Source organism: Lynx rufus, unplaced genomic scaffold, assembly GCF_022079265.1.
Source record: "Lynx rufus isolate CCGP_SWC_20201006 ecotype Redwood Valley unplaced genomic scaffold, mLynRuf1.p SCAF_7, whole genome shotgun sequence".
Classification (NCBI taxonomy): domain Eukaryota; kingdom Metazoa; phylum Chordata; class Mammalia; order Carnivora; family Felidae; genus Lynx; species Lynx rufus.
This window is the reverse complement of record NW_025814889.1, coordinates 122,525,681-122,550,417: the sequence shown is the minus strand read 5'-3', so window position 1 is coordinate 122,550,417 and position 24,737 is coordinate 122,525,681. Positions and strand designations below refer to the sequence as shown.

At 35.5% G+C, this 24,737-nt stretch overlaps 2 protein-coding genes across 2 annotated transcripts in view; one reads left to right on the top strand and one right to left on the bottom strand.

Moving 5' to 3' along the window:
• The first annotated feature begins 870 nt into the window (after positions 1 to 870).
• PMCH (pro-melanin concentrating hormone) lies at positions 871 to 2,106 on the top strand. The gene is made up of 3 exons (XM_047067294.1): positions 871 to 1,197; positions 1,531 to 1,729; positions 2,018 to 2,106. The coding sequence occupies exons 1-3, from the start codon at positions 949 to 951 to the stop codon at positions 2,065 to 2,067; spliced, it is 498 nt and encodes a 165-aa protein (XP_046923250.1). The 5' UTR covers positions 871 to 948; the 3' UTR covers positions 2,068 to 2,106.
• A 454-nt stretch (positions 2,107 to 2,560) lies between these two features.
• The window catches only part of PARPBP (PARP1 binding protein), a 65,882-nt gene continuing 43,705 nt past the window's right edge, over positions 2,561 to 24,737 (bottom strand). Inside the window, exons 7-11 of the mRNA XM_047065852.1 lie at positions 22,423 to 22,606; positions 18,947 to 19,125; positions 16,920 to 17,001; positions 3,488 to 3,623; positions 2,561 to 3,005 (exon numbers count right to left, since the gene is read on the bottom strand). Of these exons, the coding sequence (XP_046921808.1) occupies positions 2,665 to 3,005; positions 3,488 to 3,623; positions 16,920 to 17,001; positions 18,947 to 19,125; positions 22,423 to 22,606 (922 nt within the window). The 3' untranslated portion in view covers positions 2,561 to 2,664. The remainder of the gene's footprint in view (positions 3,006 to 3,487; positions 3,624 to 16,919; positions 17,002 to 18,946; positions 19,126 to 22,422; positions 22,607 to 24,737) is intronic.

Sequence of the window (24,737 nt, the reverse complement as noted above, 5' to 3'; positions counted from 1 at the left end):
GGGCAGGTAATTGGCTACCACTATTCTGTAAACATTTTGGCATTAGTAAAGCTGAACACGTGTATTCCATGACTAATTCCATACCTAGGAATATACCCTAGAAAATTTTTGCACATATGTACCAAAAGACAAATACAAGAATGTATTCTCCTACTTGGAGGGGTCAAAATGAGAACTTAATTGCAAAATGTTTAATTAACCATTATACAACATATTCGCCCAAAATTAATATTTATAGAAGACATAAATACTCTTTTCATGGACTTCTTATTCATTGTTAAATTCATAATTAATATCCTCTTGTAAATGCAGAGATAAAACACAATGACAAGCCAATTTTTGATAGGGCATGAATGACTTTTTGTTCACAAAAAGGCAGGCATATATGACATATATATATATATGACAGGCATATATACTTTAATTACCAAAAACTAAACTGAGCATTTATGAAAGAAAATCCTTTTGGAAGACTACTTCAATTTAATCAGGATTAAAAGCAAATAAAACCTTTATCATCCTTAAATAAAATAACTTTAGCTTTAATACCATGCCTAATCAGAAAATATAGAGAAGAAAACAGTAAGAGTATGGAGAGCCTGGTGTCCCATGGTCTTCCTTAATAACAATCCACTTTCAAGAGACTGTAATCTATTCAACAGAAAGCATTCTACCAAGGATCTTAATCAGATTCTGAGAAAATACACACTCAAAATAAACAATATGACACTAAAACCAAAACAATGTAGGTATTAGCAGCTATACAAGAGGTTAGCCTCTATCTGATGAGTCATTTCTAGAATGATGAAAGTCTACGTCTTTGAAGTGCTTTCTATTCAAACTGGAAAATATATAAAGGTAGGAATCACTTTCAAAGCAGGTTGACTTGAGAAATTTTCCTTCACTTTACATACTTTTATTTGACTCTATGCAAACATCAAACTAAGAATGGCAAAAATGAGTCTCTCTTCCTACATATTAATACTAACTTTTTCTCTGTTTTCTCAAGGCATTTTACTTTCAGCATCCAAGTCCATAAGAAATTTAGAAGATGACATGGTATTTAATACATTCAGGCTGGGGAAAGCTTTTCAGAAGGATGATACTCCTCAAAAATCAGTCGTCGTTCCTTCTCTGGAACAATATAAAAATGATGAGAGCAGTTTCATGAACGATGAGGAAAACAAAAATTCAAAGGTAAGTGGCAATGGGACTTATCCTTTTTTCAGTGGAAATCTGAATGATGTTTACAATGCTTTTGAAAGTAAAATTTTATAAAAATATATGCAAGCAGTCACATTATGCTTTTGGACAACTGACGAAATTTCGTACATAGCAGGTGGTTTTTCCATTCTGGACAACACCTCTTATCCAAAAGGTTTTTCCCAAAAACCTGTATCTAATGTATTTTTAAAGAGTCAAAACAGTACAGAACCATCTTTGAAATGATCAGTGAGAATACTATACAACTATATTATAGTTCTATTCCCAATAAGACAGCTAAAACACAAATCAACCTTTTCTTTACAGAACACAGGCTCCAAACATAATTTCTTAAATCATGGTCTGCCACTGAATCTGGCTATAAAACCTTATCTGGCACTAAAAGGATCTGTAGCTTTTCCAGCTGAGAATGGAGTTCAGAATACTGAATCAACACAAGAAAAGAGAGAAATTGGGGATGAAGAAAACTCAGCTAAATTTCCTATAGGAAGGAGAGATTTTGACAGTGAGTAGTCTTTTTAAAATTCAATTCTTACATCTTAATACTATAAAAGAGAATTCTGACTTTAAGTGGATCTGGATCCAATCTTAACAAAATCAAGTAAGACCATGGTTCAATTACACTTGACATTAAGTGCCCCCTGCCACAGATGTGGGATTAAAAAGAATTTAAGAGTTATTGTAATACTGACTTACTCAGAATTAGCTGTATAAGATCCATTCTCTTATTTCTAATAAATTTTGTGTGATAATAATAGTCCTTTAGACAATTTAAACTTTTTTATTCCTTCAGTGCTCAGGTGCATGCTGGGAAGAGTCTATCGACCTTGTTGGCAAGTCTGAAACCTGCTGGACCACATCTTTCCTGAAGAAAACAAAATCATTTAATTGTCTGTCCAGGAAAAAGCCCTTAATGTTACTATGACTTGTATTATTTAAAATGTCTGTTTTAAAATAAAGTAAATAAATCTGTAACTTAAATGATATGCTTTATCTGTGCATTAAACTTTGTGAATATTCTGCATAATTATGATTTATGAGTATTTTTTAAATGCTTAACATACTAACCTTATATACACTCCAGACCAATATAATAAAGAATCATAACTTATACCTTGATCTCTTTTTTAATTTTTTTTAATGTTTATTTTTGAGAGAGAGAGAGACAGAGACAGAGCATGAGCGGTGGAGGATAGAAAGAAAGGGAGACACAGAATCCGAAGCAGGCTCCAGGCTCTGAGCTGTCAGCACAGAGCCCGTTGTGGGGCTCGAACCCATGGACCACGAGATCATGACCTGATCCATGAACCCATGGACCACGGACACTTAACCGACTGTGCCACCCACGCACCCCTATACCTTGATCTCTTAAAAATTAAGTAGATGCCTTTGGTGAATGGTTTAATATATACAGAAATCTAAAGCAAATAAAAAACAAATTCATAGTCTAAAATATTGAGTTAACTTTGTCTGGCCAGTAATCAATTTGTCCTTGCCTGTACAGTTTTTGCTTTTTGCTACTCTAGCTATTTTGCCACACAATTTATTCTGGAAATTGTTTGATGTCTTAGGTATTTTAACATTTTTATGTTGAGATGGTTCATTTCCACTATCACAAAGATTATTTTCATCATCTAAATCCACCTGTTTCCTCTTTGAGCTTTTATTTCCTGTCTGACTACTTGATTTCCTTGCAACTTTTTCACTTTTACTTCTGTCCAGATGAACATTTCCAGAACTCGTTCCAACTGTTGGTCTTCTAACAGATGAATTTACACCTTCTGTTATGCAAGATGAAAAGAGGAAAAAGATTACATAATATTTAGTATTATTACCTATGAAAATTTTACAATAAAGTTTAAAATTCACTAAAGAATATTCAAAAATTTGATTTGCAATCACATAACACCATAAATTACATGATTAGCAAATACAGCCATATTACTATCACATTAATTTTCATTTTCCCCATATCACTTTTTACCCATACAAACAAATATTTGCTTTGTTTGAATGCATGACACTTAACCCTTAAATACTACAAGTGATTTCTTAAATACATTTAGTTGAATCAAACTGTGTCCTATTCCTCCTAGATTTGTACATAGATATAACTTTTTAAATAAACTCAGGTCTTAAAAATATAAACCTTTACATTTCACATTTCATACTTTTCAAAACAAAATCTAGTTTTATTTAAGTTAAAACTAATTAATACACTAGAATTAAATTGTTATTTAATTACTCAAATAAGGTCAATTACCAGAAAGGTCATTTTCCATGCGAAGTACAAACAAAGGCTCCGATGCTGAATTAACATCATTCCATTTATCCTTGCTTATTATGCAGTCCTCTTTATAAGTACAAGCAAACTGGGATCTAATTAAGGTTTGCTTCATCTAGTAACAGAAAGAAGAAAGTATACAATTTATTTTGATTTATTTTGATTTATTTTTTCATCTAAATAGAAATATACTCTATATTAATCAAGAGATCATAAAAATTTCCCTTGGGGCACCTGAGTGGCTCAGTCAGTTGAGTGTCCTACTCCTGATTTTGGATCAGGTCATGATCCCAGAGTTGTGAGTTCGAGCCCCATGTCAGGCTCCGTGTTGAGTGCGGAGACTGCTTAAGATTCACTCTCTCCCTCTGCCCCTCTCCCCTGCTCACTCTCTTGCTAAAATATTTTTTTAGTTGCCCTTAAAAATTCCATTATTCACTGGGAACTTTTAACGCTTGATGTTTCATAATCTGCAAACTCATTCTTTGCTACAACTGGCATTTTTGTTCTTTTCAGTAATACCACCTTTATGCACATTTAAAAAATTTTTGTAACAGTTTAGAAAAATCAATTTGAGACTCCAGAATATGTGAATACTTAAATATTTAGGAAAATAAGAAAGATGATTCAAATATATCATTCTAGGAAGATGTGACCAAGAGATTTAATGGTCCAATATTCAAAATAAACGCTCACATTTATCTTCAAAGATCATAAGTAGGAGAAAATCAGAAAGCGAAATTTAATTCTCAACCACTAAAAAGGACGTCAAGGAAGTAGTTTTGGAAATGTACTCTGCAAACATAAAACCAGTGGCTGATTTAGGGAAAGAAATTAATTTCAGAACAAAGTAATCTATATGGACAATGCAAATTTCAGTAATTACAGTTGATATATAATGACATTTAGTTATAACTTGCAGATATCTCCAAATTGAGATGTCAAATCCCTTTCAGAAAAAGATGTTTAAATTTAAGATAAATGAGGGGCACTTGGGTGGCTCAGTCAGTTAAGCAGCCAACTTTAGCACAGGTCATGATCTCACAGTTTGTGGGTTCGAGCCCCACATCAGGCTCTGTTTTGACAGCTCAGAGCCTGGAGCCTGCTTCGGATTCTATGTCTCACTTTTTTTCTGTCCCTCCCTTCCTTGTGCGCGCGCTCTCTCTCTCTCTCTCTCTCTCTCTCTCTCTCAAAAATAAACATTAAAAAAAAATTTTAAGAAATTTCAGATGAGTAAATATTAAAGAGGACTTCAACAATTCAAAAATTTAATACTTCAAAAACTACATTATGTGGAACATTACTTACAAAATATTGATTGACACAGTTCATAGTCTAAAACAGCACAACTTTTTATTTCATATTCAGCAATTAAGTATTATACATTCAGAGAGATCACTGCATTAACTCAGTTAGATGTTTGCAAAGATAATGGCAGTGAAATACAGACTATGATTTAAAAGGAATTAGATTAATCCAGTTGCTTCATAAAAGCAAGTGTTCCTTTCGTAGACTCTAAGTCTAAAGTTCTTTCTTGGCCAGCAAGAAAGCGGGACGCAGGATTAAAAGCGAGAGATGGCTAATGTCCGGGAAAAGACAAGAGCCCCGAATAAGGGTCCTTGCTCCGTATTTATTAAAATCAGACGGCTTACAAATGTGATGGGCATGCACAAAGAGACAATGAATCTGTGAACATTAACTCACGGGCATGAGAGAAAAGGGGGTTTTGAAGATATATGGTATTTGGGGTTTGGGTCAATATAAAACAAAATCCTGGCGCCTGATAGATGGGCAGATGGTTAGATGGTTAGATGGTTGTTAACGGCAGGACAGGAGGCATCATGTCTGTTTATCTTAGCTAGCTTAAGAGATAAGACAGATGGGGCAAATAACTTCAGGGTTAACAAGACACCTTTTCTTTTGCTAATCAGCTCTGCTCTGGGTAGCTTCAGCCCTGGAATCTATAGCCCTATATACTATTTACCTAATTTGGTCCTTTTCTTCCTGTGAAAGCAGCTCTCTGCTATACTACTAAGTTGGGGGATGTTTTCGCCCTGAATGCTTAATCTTGATGACCTCATATACCTTTATATTGGGGGCCTTTGCCCCCCTCTCTATTCTGGGGCCTTTGCCCCTCCCTCTCTATCCTGGGGGACTTGGCCTCTCCCAACTTTAATCTGGGGTCCTTTGCCCCTCCCTACTCTATTCTAGGGTTCTTATTCAGTTTACCCAAGCTTGGGTGAGAGCAACCTAAGGCTTTGTAATTGGTGTAAGCCCAGGGAATTTCTAAGCTTATTCCCCACGTGTTCCCAGAGTGACATGTTTATGTCCTTCTAATGGTGTCTATGAGAGCTCCAGTTCCCATACCACTAAAAATTATGTTTAATTTGTTTAAAAAATTAAACAACTGGAGTTTGATATCTTCCATTTTAAGCATAAAAATTCACAAAATTGGAAAAGAAATGTGAAAATGTAAAAGATCAAACACTATTTGAAATAGTGTAAGAAAGTGGCTCTTGATTATGGATGATGGAACTATAATCCAATATCCTCCTGAATCCACATGAATACAACTACTATTATACATTTTCCATCATGAGATCCACTAAAATATAACTAGCCCTTTCTGGACTTTATTAATTCTATACATATAGAATTAAAGCAAATGATAAAGCCATTAACATACATTTTGTTAATAAAATGAACTTTGTAAAGTTTATATTGCACCACATCATTACTCTAGTAACATTATCAAAAACTTTTATTTCTATCTGCAAAACCAGTACTAACAATTGACATTATCTCTTTATACATTTTTCATTTCACCAGAACTATTGCTTATAAAGAATTATAAACTAATTGCCCATAATGAGTTGTAAAGAGTACAGCAAGACCATGAAGGCAAATGAATGCTAAGTGGCTGGCTAGGATCATTTCCATGGTACCCAGATAGTGATAGCCCCTGTGGGTGGCTTAGACCACTTTAGCGTCCCACACTCTGAAAAAATATACAATAATTATTTACTACAGACAACTGATGTTTTCTCAGTCTCACATTTAGCAAAAATAAACATTTCTTTAGAAAGCAGTGTCATTTTTTAAAATATTTATTTATTTTTGAGAGATAGAGACAGAGTTTGAGCAGGAGAGGGGAAGAGAGAGAGGGAGACACAGAATCTGAAGCAGGCTCTAGGCTCCGAGCTGTCAGCACAGAGCCCAACACAGGGCTCAAACTCACAAACTGCAAGATCATGACCTGAGCCAAAGTTGGACGCTTAACCAACTGAGCCACCCAGGGGCCCCAGAAAGCAGTGTCATTTTTATTGTTGACATACAACTAAGTAAAAACCTTTCCTTGTTATGTAAATACAGTTACAGAATAAGTGTCATAGCCCTTGTCACAACTACATTTCCTTTCTTTAGGCCCCCTATAGAGAAATTCTTGAAGCTTAGTGACAGTAGGATAATTTCAGAAGCCAGAATTATAAAGCAATGGATTCCTAAAATACTGAGAATAGATTCAGATGTGAAAGGAAATAGTTAACCACTTTATTCACCATAAAAAATATTATTTATAAAAATATCAAAACATGAGAACCACAACTGTTCTACAGTAATCTTGGAATACTTATGTCCAAAAGAAATAACTGAGTACTTACAATGAAGGTATTTTTTTTTCTTTCTGTAAAAGATTACACGTGGGTTTTCTTTCCCCACCCTGTACAAAAATCTCTTTTTTTTAAATCAATTATGACTTATTAAGTTCCAACTATGTAATAAACAGGCACACAGAATACTAAAGGGATTACTTAGATGGCTTCTATAATCACAAAGGTATTCTACTTATAAAACCTGCTGTTGACACACAGCTGGAAGAAATAATAAATAAATTGGATATCAGACTCAAGATTGAAAAGATGTCAGAACACTAGAACCATAAGTAGAAAATAATAAGATGAAAATGAATGAGGATAAACAAAGTCCTGTATTTAAGTTCAAAATATCAGTTACAGATGAGGATGACGAAAACCTGACTTAAATGCAATATATGAAAAAGACCTAGAGATTTTCATTGATCGTGAACTTGACTGGAGCCAACAATGTGATGTCCAGCTAAAAAAAAAAAAAAAGAAAGAAAAAAGCAAAACCAGCACAAAAAGACAGTGATGTGATTGGAAAGGCTCCAGATTTGCAGTTAAAAGACGTGCCTTCTAAAACTGGCCCTATCACTTATAAACTGGATATTTTGGGTAAACCTCTGAACCCCTCACTTATCCACACATAAATGGGAATAATATTAATCTTACAGAACTGTCAGAATTAAGTAAAGTTAAAAATAGGAAAGGACCATATAAGCTCTAGAGATCCATGTAGATGCCATGCAATTAATTAACGTAGTAACATATATGAAGACAGTTTCCTATACAGTAAGAAATCTGTTAAATTAGAGTTCTCACGACCAGGACAACTCTAAAATTATTCTAGGAATGCAACTCAAAAACTGAACTTACAATCAACATCTTCATTTCAGTTATCAAAACAATACAAGCTGCATTGGCTTGTATTTGTAACTTAAAAGAGATTGCTTTTGTTCATAAAAGTTGAATTTTTCTGCACAAGATTAGTGGCTACATAGAATTGAGATTACTTCCTGTTGCAAATCTTCCAAATCTCTCTGTGTATTTGATTTGGAATCACAAACAAGCAAAACAATTCCCTCTTGAAACTGCTTTTGAAATACTAAACAACTAAGAATAATGTCCAGATTCATACATGGCTGTTAAAATCATTTTATGTTCAAGTCACATGAGAGAAAAGGATTGAACATTTTCCTTTGTAGAGTGATTTCCCCCCTTTGGAAAGATTTCTATCCACAGTAAAATTGCAATGAACTTCAAACTTGCCAAGAATTGGAAAAGTCCTTTTGCCACAAGCTCTTTTTAAATTGGAATTATTAGTAAGTTCCCAGTTTGAGGAAAATAGTACTTCACATAGGAAAGCCTGACTCTAGCTAAATTAAGACAAATGAGTCAAAATACTGTAAAGTTGCAGTCACTCTCTGAGTTAGGTGTATTAAGATAATGAAAGCGCTAAGCCCCATTATGTTGATAAATAAATCAACAAGTTTGAAAGAGGAATTTATTCTCAACATACTCATTAAATATGCAACTGAAAATAAATATCCTGAAACTGAAAAATTATCTAAACTAAATAAACTGAAAAATTTGTCTTTTCATTCTTACATTACTGCCTTTTCAAAAAGACCACTTTTGTTATCGTTAATGGCATATGAATGTAAAATACATCAAATAATTCATTGCTTCATCAGTGAAATTCAATTTATTTCATTAAATAGCAGAAAGATATTTTTGACCTAAGTAGTAGCATTACTTTTTTATGGCTCTTGACTATAATTACTATGCCTTTATCTACTCTTTGGAAAGAGCATAAAGTCTTTGAAGTCTTATACCTGACTACAAACCCTTACTCTATTACTTACTAACTGTAAGGTCTAGAAAATGATGTCTTCTAGAATTGAACAAGGATTAACTGGGATGAAAGATATAAAATGTCTCATATAACACTTGACACTTAGTAGGTATGCAATAAATCCCAACCTCATTACTTCAGCCCAACGAATTCAACTTTAGTTCAGTCTAATACAAACATCCCATTTTCATTCTAATGAAAAATGCTGCTCTCTCTCTTAAATAAAGTCTTTGCTTAATGTCACCTTCTCAAAGAGATCTCTACTGGTCATCCTATTTAAAATCAAAACACACACAAAGGAACACACTCTCCTTATTCCCCTCCCTAGCTTTATTTCACTCCAGAGCACGAATAAACTTCTAATGTTCCACATAATTCACTTGTTTTGTTGTTTGCCTCTTCCAACTAAAATGTAAGCTCTGTGAACAAAACCCTTAATTTGGCAACTGGTGGCCAAACCCTTAGTTTGGCTCTGGCCTTCCTGTGGCCTCCCCAACCCCACAGGGTGAGGAGTCTATAGGGCCCACTTGGAGACTATGACTCCCTTTTTTATCCTATTCCAAGTACCTGGGACCCCAGAATTCCCTGCTCAAACTATCTTAGGTACTAGGCTGGTGCTGGCCTCTTTCTCTAGGTTCAAGGGCAGACTGTTTATGGCAAGGGTGATGGGGAGGAGAGTGCGTACACCTCTTGAAGGAATGTCCCTAAGAGTACAGAACAGAACAAAGATTGAAAGGGGCTCTGGAGGTGGGCCATGTATGGGCTTCCATTTATATTCTTGTACTCCAGCCCCACAAATATTTGGGGAAGACCTGTCCATGAGGGCAGGGGCTTTTGTCTGTTTTGTTCACTGATGTATCTCCAGTGCCTAGGACATAGCCTGGTACCCAGGAGGCATATAAAACATGTTTGTTGAACGAATCAAGTAAGTAAAATTATAAGACTATAATAACAGATATATGCAAGAGGAAGGTATGAGGGAACAGAAACATGAGTAAGCAAAGGCTTGGAGGTAGAAAAAAGATTTACAGAATGGATTCTACTCTTTAATACAGACAAAGGAAACCATGTGATACAGAAATGAGAGAAGTAGACTGGCAAAGAACAGCTAAATCACCCTAAGAACACAAGCTTTGAGATAGAAAAACACGTAAGACAAAGTAAGCCCCACTCTGTTCGGCAGAGTAATGAAACCGTTCGATAAAGAAACAAGAGAAAGGTATACATGCAGAGAAAACCTAAATCACATTTAAATACTGAAAACCATGCAGCTGAGTCCTTAAGCCCCATTATATCCACTGTTCCTTTAAAGTTCTTAAATAGTCCACCTTTTTCAGGCTCTCATGCACATATCCTCACAACAAGCCCTACAAAAAATAACCGTTCCTTAAAACCACAAAAGCCACACACACTTTCCTTAACCTTGCCCTACACTATTTACTCACTTATTTTGTACAGCTACCCAGTACACAGTCTATACTAGTGAGATAATCTAATACTTTCATCAGGTTATTTGCTCAGCTTAGAAGTCTCTCTTGCATTCTCTCTGCCTTTTTAAATCTTATTCTCATTTCTCAAGGTCAGGGCACCATTTTCTCTACTTATTGGTCTCTAGTTCTTCCTTTTGTGGGTATCTCTAATCCTTCAGAACTACAACTCCTCTAATATGCTAGCCACATGTAGCTAATTAATGAAAATTAAATAAAACTAAAAATCCAGTGCCTCAGTTGCAGTGGCCACATTCCAAGCGCTTGACAGCAACATGTGTTAGCATAGTTACAGAACATTTCCACAGAAAGTTCCACTGGAGAGCACTGTTCCAGAGCAACGCATTATCATCTACACCCTGTAGCACTTTCATGTGCTGCAAATGGATTCTCAAAGGAGTCTGGGACATGTTTTGTTTGCTGGGTCCATAATATTGAAACCCATATGCAACTTTATATTACTAAAGGAGAACTCGCATCTGTTCCCCACGTCTTCTAACTACTACCTGATGTAAAAGGATCAATTAAGCTTTGGAAAAAAATTATAATCATTTTGTCTTCTAAAAATACTATTTCTTTCCTATTTTCTCCACTCATTCTGGGACTCTAATTAGGCACATGTTAGACTTTTTCTCTGTGTCCTGCACTTTTCTATAGATTTTTAAATTCTTTACTCTCTCTTTGTTTTAGTTTGGATATTTTTCTAATGACCTATCTCCAAGTCTACTTTTGCCACCTAATGCTATGTCTGGTCTACTATTAAACTCATCTAATGAGTTCTTAATTTCAGATGATGTTTTTACAGTCCTGGAATGCCTCTTTGGTTCTGTTTTATAGATTTTAATTCTCTGCTGGAATTCCCCAATCATCATCCATTTTGCCCATCTTTTCCTATAATTACTTTTACATGTTGAAAAATTTTTAATTCCTTGTCAGTTAATTCTAGTATCTGGATTATTGGTAAATCTGCCACTATTGTTAGTTTTCTCTCTTAATTAAAGGAAAAATCTGCCTACCTCTTTTCTTTTTTTTTAATACGAAATTTATTGTCAAATTGGTTTCCATACAACACCCAGTGCTCATCCCAAAAGATGCCCTCCTCAATACCCATCACCACCCTTCCCCCCCCCACCCCCCTTCAACCCTCAGTTTGTTCTCAGTTTTTAAGAGTCTCTTATGCTTTTTTTTTTTAATTTTTTTTTCAACGTTTTTATTTATTTTTGGGACAGAGAGAGACAGAGCATGAATGGGGGAGGGGCAGAGAGAGAGGGAGACACAGAATCGGAAACAGGCTCCAGGCTCTGAGCCATCAGCCCAGAGCCTGATGCGGGGCTCGAACTCACAGACCGCGAGATCGTGACCTGGCTGAAGTCGGACGCTTAACCGAATGCGACACCCAGGCGCCCCTCTTATGCTTTTGCCTACCTCTTTTCATGTCCAGAATTATTTTATTTCATGTTGGATATTGTGTATAAAGACTGTAGACACTCCAGATGAAGTTTCCTCTATCTAGAAGGGTTTCCCTTGTCTCTGTTGAGCAGACACAGCAAAGGGCTGATAACCTACATGCAGTCAGGGACTAAGCTGATTAAGAGCTAGAGCTAGGTTCTACTTATCATAACTTACATTCGTCTTCTGGTTCTCATCTCTTCCTCAGGAATGTCCCTCTTAGGCTTTCAATCGAGAGCCTTGTGGATCTCTATTGTCTCTGACCTAAAAGTCTGGGGGATTCAATCTGTCTTTCAGAGGTTTTTCCACTGTGCTCTTTGGCCTCCTATCTTACTTACTCCATTTCAAATATGACAAATAAGTTGAAAAGGAGACAGCCATGTGTTGAAGGCAGTTCCCACTCCTCAAGCAGGGCCTTGTCTTCTAGCTACCTCAAGAGCATAGGTGATTTTAGTCTACTGAATTTTTTTTAATTTTTTTTAATGTTTATTTATTTTTGAGACAGAGAGAGACAGAGCATGAACGGGGGAGGGTCAGAGAGAGAGGGAGACACAGAATCTGAAGCAGGCTCCAGGCTCTGAGCTGTCAGCACAGAGCCTGACCAGGGCTCGAACTCACAGACCGTGAGATCATGAGCCAAAGTCAGACGCTTAACCAACTGAGCCACCCAGGCGCCCCTGGTCTACTGAATTTTAGCCACCCACTTGGCTTCAAAATTGAGCATATGTTGGCATGCCCGGGTGGCTTGGATGGTTGAGCATCCAACTCTTGATTTCAGCTCACATCATGATCCCAGGGTTGTGGGATTGAGCCCCACGGCAGGCTCCACACTGAGAACAGGGACTGCTTGGGATTCTCTCTCTCCCTCTGCCCTTCTCCCCTGCTGGCACTCTTTTCATCTCTCTCCCTTTCTCTAAAAACAAACAAACAAACAAACAAAAAATCTAGCATATGTGCACTAGGTAAAAATAACCAGGCATTCAGGGCTCCTAAAGTTTTCAAATTTTTGCCAACCACCCAAGACACCCAGTCTTTGTTAGTTACTCCTTCCCTCAGAAGAGTTCCTTTATGTGGGCTAACGTCAATCCTTGGCTCATACCTAAAACTGGCAAATAATCTCAGGGAACAAAACAGCTGATAATAAGCTGCTCACCTCACAAGGACTTTACTCTCCCCAGACTTTTAGTTTACTTAAATAGCTTTGCTTACATACCTTTCCTATGTCTTTAAAATATATCCTTCCCCATTTATCTGCTTTTTATTTTGTTATTGTAGCAGAAATGGTATTCTGTCATGGCCTACTATATCCTAGTTTGAAACAGAAGCAACCAAGTATGTGAGTGATTTCTTGATTCTGTTCGCTCCTTTTTTGAGAGCCTTTTATTTTCTCCTCAGTGACATTTTGAAGGCTGCATATTTTCTGTTTTTCCTCATTTTTCACTAGCCTAAGGAATGATAGAGGCAGAAGTAGTGTTCAGCCGAGGAGACAGTTTGAAAACATTTCTGGGTTCTACACTCTCTCCTAAGAGTTTATTATACATTGTATGTATTATAAGAAGATTCACTGCCTCTACTTAGACTATATCTCATTCAAATGGAGAGGGATCATTTAGATAATTTCCCCAGTTCACTATGTAGCACTAGAGGCTTCATTTGTGTGTGTATAAGTTCCAGGGTTATTTTTTACATTTTAACCAGATTACTATCTACTTGCCACTTCTACTATTCCTCTGAAAAGGAGGGAAAAAAATATTTTTCAGTTTGAGAAATATTAGTGATAATTCTCAGGATCTATCAACTGACTAGTATAATATCTGGGGACTGGGGCTATATTAAGTTGCTAAGTCATGCTGTGCATCTTCACTCTGAAATCTTCAGTTTCTTTCCTTGGCCATCGTTTTTTAAGTTATTATATCTAATTGCATTATTCTTTGTTGTTTGCTCTCGGTGAAGGTTTTTGCTAGTTGGTACTATTTTACAGTCATTTTGGGGGGAGAGAAATTCTATGAGTTAAACTCTACCATTTTAATTTGGATATACTCAGAGGTTTGTTAACACTCTAAAGTTTAAAGAGCCCTAATTTTCACTGCCCTGGCTACTCTATGTTTTAAAGATCCAACATTTTCCTGATCAGCTCACATAAGTTATGAAATCAGTTAATGCTAATGATTATGTATGCATTATTTTACATCTGTGTGACATACATTCAATATGGACACAAACATTAGACTCAGAATAAGGAAAAGACATGTACATGTGACTTTTCAGTTGTGCCTGACGTGCAAAATACTGCTAAACCACACTGAAAGGAATAAAATTAATTAATATACAAGGATAGAAGGAGGAAAATCTTTTAAGAAAGAGGTATGAGAATATGTGTATAAACTGCTTGGAATTGGGGAGTTGGAATTCCAATTGGAATTGGAATGAGAAGTGAACATTCTCAATAGCTTCCTATCAAAACCATCTAGGTTCAGAAGAAGATTCTGATTTCTACTGCAGGGGAACTTATTTGACCATCATGGACAAGTTTCCTAATAAGCAGTAGTAGGAAAAACAACTCGAGGACTTAAAATGAATATGGTTTCACAAGATTTTGTGATCAGAGGGGTGTCTATTTTTATTTATAAATGAGGAAACTAAAATCTAAGAAAAGTTCATTTGCCCCATATAATAATGACATAGATATTTCAATTAATTATCATCTATGACATCAAAATTCTAAGTTCCCTAATATTTTCTACTTTTGAAGTGCTCTTCCCAAGACACTGTTTCAAATGTAGATCATATATTCTTTCCATGACTAAAAAAAGAACTTTACGCCAAAAGAGCAAAAGTAACAGGATAGTAGGTAATAGGCTGTTAAACTACTTTTCCGTAGTTACTTGGTAGTAAATATTTGTAACATTTTTTGCTATTCCAACAAAATACTGTACCTGGCTATGGTACAGCTGTGTATACCTGGCTAAACCAATTATTTTCACACTTTGCTTTTTTACAGTATATTTATCACAAACAATTCCTTCTCCTCTCCACTGTCATCTGGTTTCAGAGCTATGTAGACTAAGCCAGCTCCACTATTAAGTAACAGAAACAATGTGATTCTAATCTCAATAGCATTTAACCATGGCTTTGCGCACTGGTATAAAAGATTTCATAGTAGTTATGAGATCTTAGATAAGTTATTTTCTCAGGATTTTGGTCTCCACATTTATAAATGAGACTGGATTAGACAATCTCTCCTCTACTTCCCAAAACTTTCTAAATTTGTTTATAAATTTTATAGTAATTAGCTGACTCTTACCAATTTCTAAACAAAATAAAATAAAACACAACAAAAAAAAGACCTCTCATTCTTCAGATAGACTTCCTCATTTTGATTTACTTAGTTCTAACAAAATATCCCAATGACCTTTAAATGAAAATATTAGTTTGTCAGTATCCATAACAGGTAAAAAATTAAAGAATTTATACAGTACATTTCTGTTTCTAATCAAGTCCAAAGAATGGATTTTTTTGTTTGTTTAAAATCTTCTGCCTTGACTACAAGTACTTATGTAATATAACAAGAGGTTGACAAGTTTTATTCACAGAGAAATCATATAAAACTCTCTGATGTATCCTACAGGTATTAAGTACTAACAACTAATAACAACCAAAAGAAAGACAAGACTTATTAATATAAACTAAATGGGTTTTGAATATGTAGATGAAACTGATGATAACTAAAAGTTTTGTGAACTGGGACTAACTTTCCAAATGGGAATATAAACAGCACACAAATCACAGTTCCTAAAATTGTATCAAGATGAATAACTGATAATTTAAGGGTAAATGTAAATTTGACATGAAAATTTTGTTGAACAAATGAATGAATTCCCAGCCACAGAAGAGTGTCTAGCACATAGTAGATACTCAACAAATGTATGCTAAATGAGTTAAGACCGGTTTCTTTTTGAAAAATAAGACCTGGGTGCCTGGGTGGCTCAGTCGGTTAAGCGTCTGACTTCGGCTCAGGTCATAATCTCATGGTTCATGGGTTCAAGCCCCGCATCGGGCTCTGTGCTGACAGCTCACAGCCTGGAGCCTGCTTCAGAATCTGTGTCTCCCTCTCTCTCTGCCCCTGCCCTGCTCACACTCTGTCTCTGTCTCTCAAAAAGTGAATAAACGTGAAAAAAAATGTATTAAGGAAAAAAGAAAAAGAAGACCAATAAAATTTTAAACACTTAAAAAACACATTATTGGCTACTTACTGGCACAAACATTTGAAATGAGGACAGGAAAACTTATTTCAAACCAAATAAAGATATAAAGAATAGCTCTAGTCAAGAAACAATGTGAAATATTCTCCATGTCTTAATCTACAATTAATTATAGTCTGCCATAATATCTTCAGAGAGGAACAAAATGGAATTTATATAGTCTCTCAAGATTTAGTTTAAAATGTGAGTAATGAAGGGTGCCTGGGTGGCTCAGTTGGTTGAGCATCTGACTCTTGATTTTGGCTCAGGTTGTGATCTCACAGTTCATGAGATTGAGCCCCATGTTGGGCTCTACACAGAGCCTGCTTAGGATTCTCTTTTTCCCTCTCTCTCTGCCCTCTCCTGCCTTGTTCTCTCTCTCAAAATAAATAAATAAACATTAAGAAAAATAAAAAATACAATGTAAGTAATGTAGATGAGAAAACCATGTCTTCTTCATTTTCCCCTTCGTTCACTGAAAAGACACTTATTGAACACTTACAAAAGCAAGTGCTTATTCCCTCCCTTCTTTTAGGTCCAGCATATAGACTAAGCCAAAGAACAATGAGCCTAGGTTGTATAAAAGGAAAGTTTCAGTATGTCAATGTCATAACTCATTTTCCATTCAATTCCTATTGTTCCATGTATGATATATATTTATAACATCCAGATCAACTTTCTATATTTATATCTTCTACAAATAAAAAAACATTTTTATCATTTTTATGACAGTACATTAAACTGTACCTTAGTTTTTTTCTCATGCATTGACTTGTGGATGCGTTCTCTTAGGGGTTTCATTGATGAATTATTCACTTGTGTGGGAGATCTATGTCCAAAGAAAAGCAAAAATCTATAAACAAAAGTAGGTTTTTAACTTGTTTTTGCCCCTCCGCTACCCCAAAGCAGTAATGAAATAAAAAGACAACTAAATCTTGTTGTTTATAATACTATATAAAAGTGTCAGTATTACTATTGAAAGTTCTAAATATTAATAATTTGCTATGTTAATTAATACAGTCACTACATATCTGAATTTCTGATATATGTAAGGTACTGTGTAAGATATTATGAAGGACAGAAAGTAGATTCATTCATTGCCCTGAATTCAGGCATCCTGAAGCCTAAAGTACAGGAAATAAGATACCCACACAACTAAAATTTAAAATAAAAAAGGACAAGAGCCATAGCAGGGGAATTCAAGAGAAAAATATAGTTTAGAAATAGGACGGTCAAAGAAGGCACAATGGAGAAAGAAACACTGGAGCTTTGGAGCCAGACAAACCTGGATTCCTCAATAAATTCCTTTCTGGCTTAATAGAGCCAGAGTCATAACCTCTTTAACTCAAAAGACTGTTATATAAGAATAAAGAATAGTCTATTCTAAGAAACACTCGTTTATAACCTTACATTGACTTATATTCATACACCACATTGTCCTTAATTTTATCATTTCAATGCAGACCACTAAAAATTCACTTTACCATGAATTGGTACTTGTCTGCACAATGACAACTGTAAATACTAAGGTAGCTATAAACAATTGAAATATGTTTGGCCACATGATTGAGAAAAATACTTCTTTAAAATGGATGTAGGGATTAATTTTGTTTAAAAAAAAATTCCATAAACACAAAATAACTTTCTCTACAAAAATGGTAGAATTGAATCTGAGAAAAAATTAATCATTTATGATGTTACCTAAAAAACAAACTGTGCTGAACAGAAGTAAGGTAAAAGAACACAAAATAAAGGTTCAGTTCCTTTATACTTTTTTCATAAACCAGTGATAAATTTTCATTGCTAGGAAAATATTTGGACAATTTTGAGGTAGAATATGGAAGAATTATATCATGCCCAGATATAAAAGAATAATCACTGAAAGCTGGTGAAAAGGGTTTAAATAAATTGGAGGACAACACTGAATGACAGACCATTGCAAAGTTTCTCTTTAAAGGGAAGAGAAAAATAGAAAAGATCAAACAAGTAGGATGACTTTGTAAAGTTTCTCCACAATGTACTAAATACAATTTGAAATCGTTGTTCTAAAGTTTTACACGTTTCTATAAATGAATGCTCATTAATGAAAAATATCACCAACCTACACAATGTCTGACCTAGTTGCTGTTAAAAGTGGAGCGTATCAATGTCTTGCATAGAATACTAACACTAATTTAGTAAGTGTTTGTCTTCATAATGTGAGGAAGAACCAAGAGATACCAATTCCAATTTAAGTTTGGTGTATATGCTCTCTCTGGTTCTCACGCAGAACAGCACAATCCTTGGAGGAGAGACCTTAGGTTTTGGAGCAAGACACTTTTGCTACTTGCTTAACTGTGCTCTCTTAGGCAAATTACTTCATCTTTCTCTTTCTCAAGTGTCTAATTCTTCACTTATAAAGTGGGGATATTATTGAAAGAGGTTGCTATGAGAGCTAATATAAGTGAAAGCAGTTAGCTAAGTTCTTGACATACACGACAAAGAAAATGAATATTTCCAAAGCAAAAAACAAGCACAAAAAAAATAAATAAATAAAAACAAAACCAAAAATACCTGTCATACTCTCAGAAGATACTATGCTTTTATATACAACTTTCTCACATCCAAATGTTCAATCTCCCTTTAACTTTTGTCTTCTCTCTTCACACTTTTCTGTAGTCTCCAAGTTTCTTACCATAGCATGTATTTCCTTTTACTTAATGAGGTATATTTTCAACATTCCCTTTATAGACTAGAGTTAACATTCACATACATATAACTTCCACAATACTTACCTAAAAAGTGTAAGAATAGAAATCCCATTATGATGAATTGTGTTTTCATCATCATATAAAAGCTCTGCTTTGTTTTTGGTAGGCAAACTGGCTGCTTCCTCATCCAAAAGAACTAGTAAAATTTTCACAGTATCTCTGCCACAGTATGCAGTACCATGGTTTATAGCATAAGATTTTGGCTAGAACAAAAAATAATATTAAGTAAATGTAATAATCACCTAAGTTGGGTCAATCAGTCATTCTTTTCCATTTCTTGTGCCACCATTCTCCTCCTCTTATAGTTTAAGTAATAAAAAAAATCAGCCATGGGAAATGGCTTTAAGGCATGTAATATTTCTCCCTCAAGTCATACCAAAGTCAATCTTATCACCTTCCAAAAGCACAAAAGAATATAGAAAATAGTATCATCAGGGAAGACATTGGTTCTGATCAAAATAACATCCCAGGCTTGAAGTCAGAAAATTTAGTAACTATCTAGCTATGTGACCCCAGCCTCATGACTTAATCTCCTTGTGTATTTTTTTCTTTTTTATACCAAAGAGAGATGGTCTGAATACCAACCCCACAGATGGCCATAAAGATCTATTCAAATGCAAAAATTAAAAATGAGTTCACATTCATTCACTCAGTAATCCATTCATAAGTACACATCAAGTCCCAAGCACAGTGTTTGAAGCTAAGGCTACAAAGGTAAAAACCGTTGCCTCAAGGAACCCATAGTCTCCTAAATAAAATAAGAAAGTAACTAACAAGTGCATTACAAAGTACTAAGGGCTATTTATTTTTTAATATTTATCTATTTTTGAAAGAGAAGGAGAGAGAGGAGAGAAAGAAGGAGAAAGAGAGATAAAGTGCATACATGCAAGCAGGTGAAGGGCAGAGAGGGAGACAGAGAAACCCAAGCAGGCTCTGCAGCTGTCAGCACAGAACCCACCACAGGGCTCACGGGAGCTTGATCTCAGGAACCGTGAGATCATGACCTGAGCTGAAATCAAGAGTCAGATGATGTTTAACCAACTGAGCCACCCATGCACTCCCTTAAGTGCTATTTCTAACAGAAGATATACATGGCATAATAGGAGCACACAAAAGGTAGTGAACAATTTACTCAGGAATCAACGATGTCTTCATAGAGGAGGAGACACATAGGGGTAGGAGAGACCGTGGTACTTTGAAGGATGAGGTAACATGATATAACTAAAGAACAAAGTAACAGAGAGAGTTATGCAGGATGAACCTGGGAAAGCTTTGTATATCTGGCAAAGAAATTATAAGTCAGTCTGTTACAGAGTTAAAATCTTTTGCTTTATTAAGCAAGGACATTAATGATTCTATTTAGATTTTTAGAAAAATGATGGCAATGTGTAAAATATATTCTAGGGTAAGAATGTTACTAAGTCTGGAGACAGGAACACAAATTAAGAGACTGTAATAGTCCAGCTTGGAAAAGGAGAAGGTAGTAGCAGTGAACTAAGATAGTAGCAGTGGAGATAAAGAAAAAAGCAGATTAGGGGCGCCTGGGTGGCTCAGGTTGGTTGAGCATCCGACTTCGGCTCAGGTCATGATCTCGCGGTTTGTGGGTTCGAGACCCGCATCGGGCTCTGTGCTGACAGCTCAGAGCCTGGAGCCTGTTTCGGATTCTGTCTCTCTCTCTCTCTCTCTCTCTCTCTCTCTCTCTCTCTCTCTCTCTCCCCCTCTTCCACTCACACTCTGTCTCTCTCTCCTTCGGAAATAAATAAGCATTAAAAAAAATTTTTTTTAAAGAAAAAAAGCAGATTAAAAGAGGAGAGCTAGAAAAACTTAGTGACTACACAGAATAAGGGAAAATATATGATAATATTATACACAGACACATGTAAGCACAAACCCTGAAGATATCTCTAGCTGGGTTTGATACAACTTACTAGTAGCAGGTGCTTTATAACTCTGGGAAAGTTCCTTAACCTCACTGTGCTTCAGTTAAATCGCTGGTAAAATAGGGGTAGGTAAAATAGGGGTAAAATAGGTAAAATGCCTAACCCATACAGCATGGTGGACATTGTGCCTAAATATCAGAGTCACCCTTTCTGAGACATCTGTTGTAGCTGCACCACTTCCCTCAGCTTCCATCAACTTGGTCTTGGCCTCCTTTCTCTACTTGACTTGACCAAACTAACCTGTATAGCTGCACTGGAATTTAAACAAACTGCTTAGCACAATAATGATTACTAATCACATTGTATGTACTTATCACAATAATAATGACTTATCACAATATATGTGCTTAACATAGATTTTTCATTAGTACCAGAGAGAGAAGTCCACATTGTTTAACATTAACTTATTGAGAATTATTGGATAATATTTTTCAAAGATTTCTGATTTGACTGAACACATAAAATTAAGAACCAGGTTGGATCTTTACTTGTTGTGACAGGAAATGGGAGAGACTGGTGCTCTTAATTACCTGAGTTGTGACAATTCCTGACTTAGACTAATAGTAATAACGTGGTTCTCATTTGAGCCAAGCTAGTCACAGGAAGTGTTAACACACATGAGACAACCACATGGGGCACACAAGGGGCAACAACCCAGAATCTCCCCTATCTCCCCTATGTCCCACCTTCAAGTTAATGTAAAAACATGCATTGTTACAGAAAAATAGCTAAAAATGGTTCTGTGAATAAACAGATGAATAATAAAAAATAAGCAAAAGTCTTTCTTCATCCTCTGATTATTACAATCATACCTAATGAAAAAGAGCTTTTGTTGCTTGAGTAACTAAACTGCAATAAATGGATTATAACACATTCCCCAAAATTCTTTTCTAGAGCTGAAAACATGGTAGACAATTTCTCCTATAATACTAGTTTATTGTACCATACAGTGTTTGATTCCCTATGTTAAAAACAAACAAACAAACAAACAAGAAACAGGTAAATATTCTGGGAATATATAGTTAAAAGATTTCTAAGTATAAGAGAAATTCCTAATGTTTCCAGTAGGCTGGTAAGAGAGGTAGAAAAGAACACATCATAAAGATTTTAAAAATTCTTTTGAAGAAAAATAAACTGAATAGAAACCATTTCTCTTGCTGTTCCAGAGTACCTAGTACAGGGATCAGAACCAGAGAAACCTGGTTCTTATTTTATATTTGAGTAAACGGGAAAATAATGGTTTCATAAGAGTAATTATTGAAAAACATTACAAAACACCTTAATACCCATTAAGAATTATAAACTTCTAGTGCTACAAGGGATAGTGAAGATTATCCAATGCCTTCTTTAACAAATACACACAATTGGCCCAAAGATGTTATGATTTACTCAAGTCGAACATAATCCTATATAATCCTATTGAGAAACTTAAATTTTCAACATCTTAAACGCAGGAAACACATGCTTATGACTTAAGTAGCAATAGTAAACCATTTCTATAACAAGTAGAAGCGATAATGTTTTGTATGGAACAATAATGAAAAATAAAAAGCTCATTACCCTTGCAGGACTGATATCAGTGGTACCAAGAATTACATCTCCTTGTTGAGAACTGATAATATTTTTAATCCTCAAATCCAAATCCTGAGCTACTTCCTCTACTGCTTTACAAAAAGGATCCCTGCTGTTCTGGCCTTTAATCAGCTGCATCTTTATCACTGAGAGTATCCGACCCCCTGCAATGCTGAAAATAGAAGTAAGATCACCCTTACAATAGTATTAGAAATAACAATATGCTTATAAGCTTGCAAATATACTTCTCAGAGTGAATCAACACTTTTCAAAAAATAGGACATTGGTCTTATAAATCAAACTAACACATTTGAGAAAAGGATGAGAACCATGAGAAACAAAATTTAAAAGTTTTTCTGAAAGCAAGTCATTTCAATAAAGGTAAGTTATTTCTTCCTTGATTTGAAAGCTGAAGGGAAATATTTTAGTTATATATGATACATAATAACAGTTTCAGGTGCAGTTATACACACATAATATACTTAAAAATATGTATCTTTAAATAAAAGGTAATAGAAACACTACCTCCCAATTTATACCTAGAATCTTGCATTACTTTAATCTTAAAATCCATTCACTATTATTATCCTTAAATCACAGATGAGAAAATTGAGTCTCAAAAAGGTTAAATAGCTTGTCCAAGAACACAGAGTGCCTGAGCTAGGAAAGAGGTAGTGAGGACTGACCTGAAGCATGATATTACATTCTAATATGAGAATTGTTATTACGTGGAAGCAGAAATTAAGCTAGTTAATACTGATCTAAAGCAAACCAGAGACTGGACCAACTAACTATGTCCAAAAGACAAGTGTTTTAAAAAACCTGAAATCAATTACTTCTTTATACTAAGCCTGAGCCTGAATGAATTTAGGTTGCAGTTCCTGCTCTAGAAGGCTGACCTAAAAAAATGTGAGAAATATATAGGAAAAAGGAGTTTGATCTATTACAAGGAAGAAATTAGAGGTGTCCAACAATAGAAGAGGGCTCTTTTTTAAAGTCGGGAGATCTCCATTCCTAGAGCTATCCCTGGAAAGGTTGTGCAGTGCTGATTGAGAAGGTGGTATGGCCTGGCTATAAAGTCAGATTACCTGAGCACAAAATAACACCTGTCCCACCCCCTTCTACCTTGGGTATGCTGTTTAACTTTTCTGTGACTTTTTTTTTTAATTTTCATTTATTTATTTTGAGAGAGAAGGAGAGAGTGTGTGCCCATGCACATGCAAGGGCAGAGAGAGAAAAAGAGAGAGGGAAAGAGAGAGAAACCTAAGCAGGCTCCATACTGTCAGTGCAGAGCCCAACACAGGGCTTGATCCCAAGAATTGTAAGATCATGACCTGAGCTGAAATCAAGAGTTGGAAGCTTAACCCACTGAGCCACCCAGGTGCCTCAAACTTTTCTGTGACTTTTATAGTGGCATAAAGGAAATTATGAATTAAAGTTTTAATCCATGCTGTCTTATTGCCAGGTTTTATGTTTTAGGGAAGAAGCCAGGTTTCCTAAGAAACACTGGAAATATGATTATTTACAATCAAATAGCTGGTCCAAATAGAGATGGAAAGTTAGAAGAAAATTGCAGAGACACTTAATGTATGATTAGACCAGTGTCTCCCAAATTTGCCTAATTATCAGAATCATATTCAGCATTTGTTTAAAACATCAACTCCAGGGGCGCCTGGGTGGCGCAGTCGGTTAAGCGTCCGACTTCAGCCAGGTCACGATCTCGCGGTCTGGGAGTTCGAGCCCCGCGTCGGGCTCTGGGCTGATGGCTCAGAGCCTGGAGCCTGTTTCCGATTCTGTGTCTCCCTCTCTCTCTGCCCCTCGCCCGTTCGTGCTCTGTCTCTCTCTGTCCCAAAAATAAATAAACGTTGAAAAAAAAAAATTTAAAAAAAAAAAACAAAAACAAAAAAAAAACATCAACTCCAGATCCCACCTTGTTGAATCACAAACTGCAGAAAAGAGTACTGAATAGCTGCATTGTTTTAAAAGTACCACAGGTGATTCTAACAACCACATAAGCTTGGGAAACATTTCATTTAAAAGAAAAAAAAGGAAGAAAAAGCTTCTTGAGAAAGGAAGAATGCTAATTTTTACACTACCAGTTTATACTTGGCACACAGAAGAAATGATTGATATGACCACTATCACATGCGACAATCTAAAATTTTTTACAATAAGACAAAAGATACATATTTTATGATTATTCATATCGTTTGCAATAGAAAAGTGCTTAGGAGCTTTCCACCTTCCACTTACACTATGGTGGACTAAATACCCTGGGGGAATATCTCACTGAGTTTGGCAGG